At 34.6% G+C, this 11,545-nt stretch overlaps 1 protein-coding gene across 1 annotated transcript; it reads left to right on the top strand.

Moving 5' to 3' along the window:
* The first annotated feature begins 3,034 nt into the window (after positions 1-3,034).
* LOC112790575 (subtilisin-like protease SBT2.2) lies at positions 3,035-10,294 on the top strand. Its single transcript, XM_025833036.3, has 10 exons — positions 3,035-3,697; positions 3,962-4,121; positions 4,289-4,686; positions 4,977-5,072; positions 6,507-6,579; positions 6,882-7,164; positions 7,664-7,995; positions 8,093-8,363; positions 8,488-8,769; positions 9,593-10,294. The coding sequence occupies exons 1-10, from the start codon at positions 3,444-3,446 to the stop codon at positions 10,021-10,023; spliced, it is 2,580 nt and encodes an 859-aa protein (XP_025688821.1). The 5' UTR covers positions 3,035-3,443; the 3' UTR covers positions 10,024-10,294.
* Positions 10,295-11,545: the final 1,251 nt, after the last annotated feature.

Genomic DNA, 11,545 nt, shown 5'->3' with positions numbered 1-11,545 from the left:
TCGAGATCACAGAGTCCCGAACTACGGAGAACCGAACTCACCAGCCAGCAACGAGACTAAGCAAACATGTTCTTATGCTCCGTGGACAACTGTTCTGGACCTGGTGTTTGGGGCTCAAAACGGCCCAACGACGACCCGAATCTCGAGCCCAAATCGTCTCTACAGCCCAAACAGGCCAGAAGATTGGAAATCTCTAACCAACATTCAAATTCAAATATCTTCCTTATCTTGGCTAACTGATAAAATAAGATAATAAGAAAAACTATATAATAGGGAGTCTAAAGCTCTCTCAAGTACATTACACACCATTAACCTATACCTCTTAAACCCATTATGATTTCAGCATTGAAGTGTTTTTGCAGGTATTACCTCCCACCATTCCAATGATTCGATCGCGTCATCACCAAAACTGAGGAATCTCCAATTCTTCCATCAACCTGTACCAGCAAAGTATCGTACAAGTGTAAACTAATTTTTAAAAATATCTTCTTAGATTCTTTTAAAAACATATCTAACTTTTTAAAATTATATATATATATATATATATATATAATAAAAAATAACATTTGTATACTAAAATTAGTCATTATATATTTTTGTATAAATGCATATATAGTTTAATTTATTTTAATATGTATTTTATATTTTAATATATATCCTGCACTAGTAACTAATTTTAGTATACACCTAACATGATTGATTTTTTATTTATTTATCAAATGAAGAGTAAGATGCTTGTATTTTTTAAAAATACAATCACTTTAAAAAGTTTTACCAAATTAGATCTGACTAAGAATACTAAAAATAATAACTTTTTAATTTTTTGTGTTTTGAATACTTTAAAAAGTATATTAAAAATACAAAAAAGTTTAATTTTTAATAAAAAAATTTGAGTAAATTATTATTTTTGACCATAAATGTATAATACATTGACAAATTTCCCTGCAAAAAACTAAATTGACTTTGTACACATAAAAAATAAATTTTTGTTGATAAAATTATTCTAATTCTAAAAAATTATTCAAAATTTTTAATCTACCCTCCCTAATCTAAATTACTCCTCCTCCAATTTCCAAACTTTTTGTAGCCACCACCCAATCCCTAATCTTTTAACACCACCATCTAAACCCTTCGCTTTTGGGGAGGAACTATTTGATTGTGGCTTTAACGGTGGGCTAGAGAAACCTGCTCGCATGACGTTACTGATGCTTGGGTCATCGAGGATGGATATGATGAACTGCTTCAACCTTGACAGCAAAGAGTAGCTGATGTTGCTGCTCCAGGTAGCCGTGGCGCTAGTGAGCTTGTGCGCGCTTCAAAAGTGCGTTGGAGATTAGTGGGTCAAAGGAGGGCGACATAACAATGTCGCCACATGTACAATGACGTTATCTGCATGTGATTGCAGTAGCTGGAGTGGTTGAGGATGCTTGCCACCTCTGAAGTTAAGGTCTGCTGGATGGTGTTCAATCAAGACATCAGAGATTACATTCACATAATTTTAAACATGCGCATCATCACCATCTATCAAATATGGATATAGCAAAAGCATCTTACATGAACACAACTTAAAATAATTTATGCAAAGCAAAAATGCACACCACATTTAAGTAGATTATAAGACTAGGTCACAAAACCATTGTACAAATTTGACATTTGAATATATGGACGTTGAAACTTTTAGACAAAAACTTGATCGAAAGTATCCACATAATTTAACTGGTAGCAGATCCGAGTGACCCTCTATACATATTATTACAAGCAAACAACTCAAAAAAATCTATGGTGGTAATGATGATGATAGTGATTATGATTGTATGTCTCTAAATAGGGCTAGCAATGGGTAGGGTAGGATAGGGTTTAGACTCTACCCTAACTCTACTCGCGGGTTGAAAATTTAACCATTTGTACAGAATGGTAAAGGGGCTCTCTCTCTCTCTCTCTCTCTCTCTCTCTCTCTCTCTCTCTCTCTCTCTCTCTTAAAACTCTACCATATTCTACCCGCAAGTTGAAAATTTCTCAACCCTAACCTTACCCGCACCCTAAAATTCTAAACCCTACCCTACCTGACTCTACCTGCAGAAACAAAAACAATTTTCAAATAAATATAAAATTTAACCATTCCGAATTTCATACATATTGATAAAATAGAAAATAAAAAACTAAGTTCAAATTAAAATTAAAAACAATAAAATCTTAAAAAAATCCAACATAAAATTACAAATAATATGATCATCAACTAGTTTAGCGATTATTTCATGTTTTTATAAGAAGATTGTGAGTACAAGACTCACTTTCTTCATTACATACATAACTTTTACATATATATTATATAATATATTAAGGGTGCAAGTAGGGTAGGGTAGAGTATACTCTAAACACGTATCCTACCCTACTCTATTCGTAGCGGGTAGGGTAGACAACCCTACTCGAACGGATTGGTCCGAATTAAATACCTGCGAATAAGGTATATATTGTCAACCCTAGTCTCTAGTTCAAAATTGATGAATTTTCTTTTTCGTTTTGGTTTGGATAGCCGTAAAAGATTAGTAATTAGATGGGGTGGTGGTGGTGTTAAAAGTTAAGAATTGGAGATGAGATAAGTTAGGTTAAAATGAATAGTTTAAGAATTTTGATTAATTTTTTAAGATTTAGATAATTTTATTAACAAAAATTCATCTTTTATAAATATAAAAATTAATTTAATTCTTATGTGAATAAATTTATGAACGTTTTAAATATTTGTAATCAGAAATAGTAGTTAATTCTAAAAAAAAATTTTCCGCGCACATATAAATAATACTAAATACCCGATGATATGCTTTTTCAACAAATTTAAAGTGAAATTAATATAATTTGTCCAAAAATAAGTACAAAGAAAAATAATTGAAAAAACAAGTAAAACAAAGAATTTAAAAGTACAAGGTTGTTGTCGCACGAAAAGTCCAGCGTACTCACACAAAATGACACACAAAGGCATGGAGGAAAAGATCCAAAAACCGAATAAAACCAAATACTAATAACGTTCATATCTCTCATTCTACACACATTTTTCTTTCTTAATTATTATTCTTATTATTATCTCTCTCTGCTAAATAAATAAAACGTTCATATTCACAGAACCCAAGAAGGTTTTTGCACTTTTCAGGCTTTTTCCTTCAACTGCTAACTCCAGCTATTAATATTCCAACACACTCTTTCTCTCGAAAACTTGGAACAAGAAAACGTAGTGTGTGTTATTCACTTTCTTATTATTTTATCAAACATATAACCTCAAAAATAAAGCACAAAACACACACTGCTTTGTTTGGGGTTCTTGATTTTTGATTCCTTCATTCATTGTGGGCTAAATTCTTGAACTACTTCAGAATGAAGAGGGTTTCTTCATAACTAAGGAGCTGAATCTGGGGTTTCCAGTTTGTGGTCTTTGTTGAGCTAGAACTGAGATGGGGAGCTTTGATTTGAAGCATTTAATGCTGTTGTTTTGGTTTGTGTTGGTTGTGCCTTATTGTTTGTGTGAAGAAGATGATTCTGATGATTCTAGTAGTGCTGTTTACATTGTTTCTCTAAGAAATTCTCCTGCTTCTCATTACTATGGTGAGTTGAGAGAAATGGGTAGTAATGGCTTCCAAGTAAAAAATGGTGGTGGTGGTGGTGGTGATGCTTCTTCTTCTGGAAGAATTCAGTTTCACAAACCAAGGTACCTTTCATTTTCTCTAAAGGTGAAAAAAGTTTTTTTCTTTTTTTTTTTTGGTCTGTCTCAAATCATTGACCCTTCTTGTGGAAGCTTTGTAATTTTTTGCTATGATCTACAAATAATGGAAAATAGATTCCAATGTATCATTATATTTAATTGATTGTATTCTCAATTGTCGTTACTTTGCATCATCCTTCTTATATGTTGCATTAATTTGATACATGCTGTCTTTCAATTTTTCTTGTTTTCCTTTTTTGTATTTCCTAGATATGGCAATGCTACAAAGACAAATAAGAGATATGGCTCTTACGTTGCTCAAGTTCATGATTCTTTGTTGAAGAAAGTGTTAAAAGGAGAGAAATATCTAAAGCTCTATAGCTACCACTATCTGATAAATGGATTTGCTGTGCTGGTTACTCAACAACAGGTATGATATTGGTTTTCACTTTTCAGCATCATGATTGTAAAGAAATTTGAGTCTGTCTTCAGTTACATATGTTTTACTTCATGATTACTTGAATACTTGTTTATTGTTTGTTTCTATCTAGGGTTTGATTCGGTTCCTTAACTTCTGTAATTGCATAAATTGTGAAGGCAGAGAAATTGGCTCGGAGTAGTGAAGTGTCGAATGTGGTTTTGGACTTTTCTGTAAGAACTGCAACTACTCATACCCCACAATTTTTGGGTCTGCCGCAAGGAGCATGGTCTCAAGAAGGTGGGTTTGAAGCAGCCGGAGAAGGAGTGGTTATTGGTTTTGTTGATACCGGCATAGATCCAACACACCCGAGTTTCGCTGATAACAAATCTGAACATCCTTATCCTGTTCCTGCTCATTTTAATGGCGTCTGTGAGGTCACACGAGATTTTCCGTCAGGTTCTTGCAATAGGAAGCTTGTTGGAGCCCGGCATTTCGCTGCGTCTGCTATAACCAGAGGAATATTTAATTCAACACAGGACTATGCTTCTCCATTCGATGGAGATGGCCATGGCACGTGAGTTTTTTGGATTTTACAAATGAGTGTTATGTTTCATTGTTGTTTACCATGATTAGCTACTCATCCATCCACTTATTAATTGGATGCTTTATAGAGTTTTGTTTACCTTGGTTATATCTTTGAAAATTTCTGTCTTTTACTTGACTTTTTGATGAATCTTATCTCAATTCTAATTATCTGAATTTTGTACTCATTTAAACCATCACTTCAAATAGATGGCCCCGCCCATGGGCCACAGAAATTCTCTTTTCTTTAGATTTTGATTCTGATGCATGTCTAATACACAGGCATACAGCAGCTGTTGCAGCAGGGAACCATGGGATTCCAGTGATTGTTGCCGGGCATCACTTTGGGAATGCTAGCGGGATGGCTCCTCGTTCACAGTAAATAATCTGCACACATATCTATGTTTCTTTGCCTTTCTTCGGTTGGTGTTATTATAGTTACTTTTACACTGGTAGTATTGCATCTACTGTTATACGAGTTGGAATCACGGAGTTGTGTTATCATTCTGCTTCATCACATCTTTAAACCGGCACTGTGATAATTATTTTGAGCTGTAGTAGTTCGCTATAGCCTGCTTGAAGTTACAAATGGTCAAACATCCGATGATGTTTAACCGAAGAAAGTATATGCTTTCTTTTATGAACCTTGTTTTCCCATTGCCTCAAATGGCATGAAAGACCACTGACCACCAGACGAGCTAGTAAACTTTTGTATAATGCGAAATGAGTTTTTGTTGGCATATATTGTGTCAAGTCTGCGATAGGTTAAATATAGAACTCGACATGGGGGGATAGCGGTTCTCATATAATACCTTGATAGATTTTACAGCTTTTTCTAGAGAGAGAAAAGAGAGTAACACAGTGCAGTGCCACTGTGTCGGATATCAGTCTTTACAATGATGTATGGACATTGGAACTGTGTAGAATTGAAGAAAGTCATGATTGTTGATTAGGAAAGAAACTTATAGCTTCCATAATAAGAGAGAAGATATACAAAAGGGGGATCCAGTTAATGCTTGGATAATGGAAACCGTATAGAGAATATTAAGATACAGTGGACCAAAAAAGCTTAACAATTTCATATGAGGAACTAATGGTAAGTAGCATTTGGTTCTAATTAAATAGAAATAGAAATTTAACTAAGAGAAAGCTGTCTTCTTTTGCTGGCATTGAGATGCTAAACGTGCCTGAAACTGTGTACTTGACTGGATTAAATTTGTGACTATTGACGTATATGTGTTTAAAATATAGGGCCATATATTTATTACTTGTCAAGAATTGTGATTCTTTGTATTAAGCTAGGGGTATTCGAATTTAAAGCTTGCTTAGAGTCATTAGTATGCTGAATAACTAGCATAAGGATCCTCCGTGATCTTGAAGAATTTGAGCCTTTTAATAGGATTGTCCATGTGATTTTCAGAATGGAAAAGAAGTCATTTATCTTGTAAAAGTGCCTATTTACCACCTAAAAACCGAGTTAAAAATGCTCAATTATAGGGATGAGTTTCCAAACTGAATTGATATCTGTCTAAGGATGTGGATTCCTCCCAGTTCTTCCAGTTTATTGATTGTGGCTTGCAGAATGTGTTACCTCCATAGTGTTTATCCTTGTGTACCTTTTTTCATTATTTTGATGCTAAACTGGTCAAGTCTTTTTCAACGTTATTTTTTTGAGAGGTGATAGAAAAACTATGGAAGCAGTACATCTATTCCAGTTTGGATTTCTAGTTATTTTATTGTTAGCTTCATTAGCTTCTTATTTTATTATGAAATGCATATGAAAATGTGTTGCCTTTCATCAATCTCCCACAGCGTTGCTGTTTACAAGGCATTGTACAAGAGCTTTGGAGGATTCGCTGCAGATGTTGTGGCAGCTATAGACCAGGTACGTCAATATATTGTTTTGCATAGAATATAAGACAATTTTACTTTTCTCTGTTGTGTTTGACATGGATTTAACATGATTACCTGATAAAATATATAAATCTTGAATATATTTCCGAGCAAATGTTTGTTAATCTAATGTCATTTTCTTTTCATTTTATTTCATGGCAGTTTCTTTGAGATGATAGTGATATTGATATGTAGCAATGATTCCATTTCGTGTTGCTTTCGGAATCTATTGATGTAAATCTCTTCCAGTGTTTCACTTCTGGCAAGGCTTTAGCATGGTTGATTGTTTTGCAGGCAGCTCAGGATGGGGTTGACATAATTAGCTTATCAATTACTCCGAATAGACGTCCTCCGGGCGTTGCAACTTTCTTCAATCCAATAGATATGGCATTGCTGTCAGCTGTAAAGGCTGGTATTTTTGTAGTGCAAGCTGCAGGAAATACAGGACCTTCACCGACGAGTGTTTCCTCCTTCAGTCCATGGATCTTTACTGTTGGTGCTGCCTCTCATGACCGGATTTATAGCAACTCCATGTTTCTTGGAAATAATGTGACCATACCTGGTGTTGGACTTGCGCGTAAGTTACTCTTTCTCTACACATGAACTATTTTTAGAAACATGCCAGGAGAGTAATGTAATGCACTTTTACTTATTCGGCCGCGTCTTTTGCTTCTTGGAGAATTAAAAACTGATAAGATTCAGGAAGTGAATTTTGCATTTAATCGTTAATTTATAAATTATGGGTAGATGGGTACCTTAGGAGAGTAAAATGTCGCCGGAAACTAATCAATCTCTATACAAAGCACAATTATCTGCAGAAGTTTAGTAGCTCTACTATTATATTCTTTTTTCTTCTATTGTTCATTGGATTAAATACCATAAGATTTTGTCCTTCACCCGAGAACATGTACCAAAAATACAAGAAATACAATTCAAGATTTGCATTACACTTAATACAATTTTGATGATCAGTTTTTTGTTGTTTTCAAGGATTTTTTGCTCACTAATGTTGTGTTGCGTCGACCCTTCATGAGTTATAACACGTTTTTTCACTTTCCTTTTATTATTTCGTTCAGCTGGCACAAGTGTAGGCAAACTTTATACACTGGTTCATGCACACCATGCTTTGAACAATGATACTGCTGACCCTGATGATATGTATGTCAATGAGTGCCAAGATGCGAGCAAGTTCAGTAAGGATTTGGTCCGGGATAACCTCTTAATGTGCAGCTATTCAATCCGATTTGTGCTGGGGCTTTCCACCATCAAGCAGACCTTGGGAATGGCCAAGAATCTTAGTGCAGCTGGAGTTGTTTTCTATATGGATCCTTTTGTGATTGGTTATCAGATTAACGCAGTTCCAATGAAAATGCCTGGCATAATAATTGCATCCACAAATGATTCTAAGGTGTGCATTCTTTGTGTTCCCCCTTTGTATTGCAATTTGATTTCTTGGGCTTGTGAAGATTGATTTGACCATTTTAGTTTTATTTTGAAATGGGCAGATTTTGATGCAATACTACAACTCTTCACTAGAAGTTGATGCAGTCTCAAAGAAAGTTACTAAATTTGGCGCAGTTGCGAGTATCTGTGGCGGACTAAAAGCGAACTACAGTAATGCTGCTCCGAAGGTCATGTACTACTCTGCTAGAGGACCGGATCCAGAAGACACTCTTCCCCATGAAGCTGACATCTTGAAGCCAAACTTGTTAGCTCCTGGAAATCTTATATGGGCTGCTTGGAGTTCTCTTGGCACCGACTCTGTTGATTTTCAAGGTCAATACATAAAAAACCTTTTACACATGAATAAAAGAAGTAGTCTAGTTTAAAGTTTTTCGGTACCTATCATAAGCATAATATCTTTTTAAGTAATAATTTGTCTCTTTTGCATTACAAATAGGTGAGAATTTCGCAATTATGTCAGGCACAAGCATGGCTGCACCTCATGTTGCTGGTCTTGCTGCCCTAGTTAGACAAAAATTTCCAAATTTCAGCCCTACAGCCGTTGCATCTGCACTTTCCACAACTGCTTCTCAGCATGATAAGAATGGTGGACCAATAATGGCTCAGCGATCGTATGCCTCGGCAGATCTAAACCTATCTCCAGCAACTCCTTTTGACATGGGAAGTGGTTTTCTGAATGCAACTGGAGCATTAAATCCTGGTTTGATTTTTGATTCCAGTAAGTGACTACGGGAATCTTTTAGTCATAATATTTCAATAGTTGTTCTCATGTCTCAATGTATTGAAATGGTATGAAAATAAGCTATGATTGTTTTGTTGGTTAGATAGCTATCATAAGTGATAACATGATAAAGTTGGAGTCAGAAATTTTGCACTATACCTATACGTAATAATCATTCAAGTGTCACTTTTATTTTTCATGATTGAGGGAATGCCCAATTTTGTCTTTGAAATTCTCAACTCTCATCAAAATAGTCCTTGACTTTTGGAAATGACCAAATTGGTCTCTGAATTTACAATTGTATATCTCCATTTGGTCCTAATTCAGCTGCCGTTAGCAGCATGGAGAATTACTTTGTCAGCATGGCATTCCCAGTGGTAAGGTAACATGGTTAAGACTTCAGTATGATAAAATAGGTGCCCCATGTTGGTTAATTGAACTCATTTTAGTGCCCCAATTAACCAAAATGAGTCCAATAAACTAATTTAGAAAACTTGTTGATCATATTGAAGTCTTTAACCACGTCACCTTACTATTGATCATATTGAAGTCTTTATTGATCATATTAGGGACGAACGAAGATTCATGATTTGTAAATTCAAGGACTAAGTTTGGTCATTTCTGAAAGTCGGAGACTGTTTTTATGAGCGTTGTGCATTTCAGGGACTAAATTACCTTATTATTATTAGTGTCATATGGTTAAAGATAAATTGCCTCAGCAGCAAGTTGGTGTTGACTTAGAGACTGGTAAATTAACTAATAGTAAGCCTGAGCAACCTTTAGATGTTGGAGTTCAATATAAATGTTCCTTTCTTCGTAGGTTATGATGATTACATGGCATTCTTGTGTGGCATCAATGGTTCAGCTCCTGTGGTATTAAACTACACTGGTCAGAACTGCTGGTCCTATAACTCTACTGTATACGGTGCTGATCTGAACTTGCCCTCAATCACCATTTCGAAGCTGAACCAATCAAGAGTGGTGCAGAGGACAGTCCAAAACGTTGCTGGAAATGAGACCTACAGTGTCGGTTGGAGCGCACCTTACGGGGTATCAGTGAGTGTATCTCCAACACACTTCACCATTGCCGGTGGCGAGAAGCAAGTCTTGTCTGTGCTCATGAACGCAACCGCCAACAGTTCAGTTGCAAGCTTTGGGAGGATTGGCCTCTTTGGTGATCAAGGTCATGTCCTAAGCGTTCCCCTTTCAGTCATTGTTAAAATCTCAAGTAACAACAACACAGTGAGCTAACGTTGGAATTGGGATAGCATTTTCTTGTTTTGAGTAAACGGATTTTGATTTTTGGCTTTTGTTTTTTCCATTTTAATCTGTATTTAATTGCTTGTGTATCAAGATGATTAACTAATTTTTTCATTCATTATCATGTAAATTAGTTGAGGGGTTCTCCTTGTAAAGTAAATAGATATGAGCGGTACCTGATTTCTAGTTCCTTGATACTTCTTTACTCTCTACTAGCTCAATGATTATTAAATAATTAAATATACGTGATAACTTATGCTGACTTTACTCTCGGACTCACTTACACGCTACAATGCCACCTCCTAATGTTTTAGAACATTTTTCAAGTTTATATGTCCACATTTTCATTTCATATTCTTTTTAATTTGCATGAAGAAAGTGAAAGATATAATTTTACTTTTAAAACAAGCAAAGAGGCGCTTGGATTAATGAAACATTGTGCATGTTTTTCTTGGAGATGAGTAAGGTAATTCACTGTGGAACATCATACAAGAATTTTTCCTATATAACATACCATGCATCATAAGTATAATAAAAAATGCTTCTGTTCCTATTCTGCTTACTATTATCATTCTTATATGGATTTAACTACACAATTAAAAAAAAAAACATTTAGGTTACTATTTATGAAAAATTTAAAATTTATTGAAATCATAAACTCTTGATATTTTTATTAATAAAACCTTCAACTTTAATTTATCCACTGAAATGTGTAGATTCTATTTCTACACTTTAAATCCTACTGCAGTTTATTCGTTATTTCAAATGTGTTAAATCAACTACCACTAATACGATTTACTTGTTATTTAGTAAATATTGAGATCCCATTGCGATTAACTTATATGAAAAACAGGATATTTATATAAATAATGTTGAGATAATACAAACATATTATTAAGTTTTTTTAGTTTAAATCAGTAAAAAAAAACGTTAATATTAGTTGAGAAGTCCTAAGCCGAACATAACATCTTTGATGGAAGCAACATTTCTCCAATTGGGAAGTCTCAAATCGAACATAACATGTTTGAGTTCGTAACTTCGTATAACATTATCAACTCAAACTCAAGTCTCATTAATTCACCCACAAATTTGCCCCATTTTCATTTTCAACATTCCATTCATTTTAATGCATTGAGATCACTAGGGTTTAATTTCCATAGCAATGAAGCATTGTCCAGATTCAATGGTTCTTAGGTTGGTGATTAGTTTAGACCCTCAAATCTTACGGTGTACCTTATCAAACCTAGAAACAAGAATTAAGAGCACAAGTCAAAGTGGGTTAAACAATTTTGATCTATGTTAAAATGTCTAGATTTGGAAGCAAGAGAAAGGAGAAAATATTAACTAACAAGAGTGCGTTTATGTTGGTGTTTGAAAAGAAAAAACTACGTTCAAGTTTTTTTGAATTTTAAGTTTTAGTTTGATTATTTTTTCTCTCTATGAAAGTAGAAGTGATTTTGTAGTTAAAACTACGTTTTCAGGAAACAACCATGCTTTTATGTTTCACCAACAG

This window comes from Arachis hypogaea, chromosome 3 (assembly GCF_003086295.3).
Source record: "Arachis hypogaea cultivar Tifrunner chromosome 3, arahy.Tifrunner.gnm2.J5K5, whole genome shotgun sequence".
NCBI classification, from domain to species: domain Eukaryota; kingdom Viridiplantae; phylum Streptophyta; class Magnoliopsida; order Fabales; family Fabaceae; genus Arachis; species Arachis hypogaea.
This window is presented reverse-complemented; position numbering and strand designations above follow the sequence as displayed.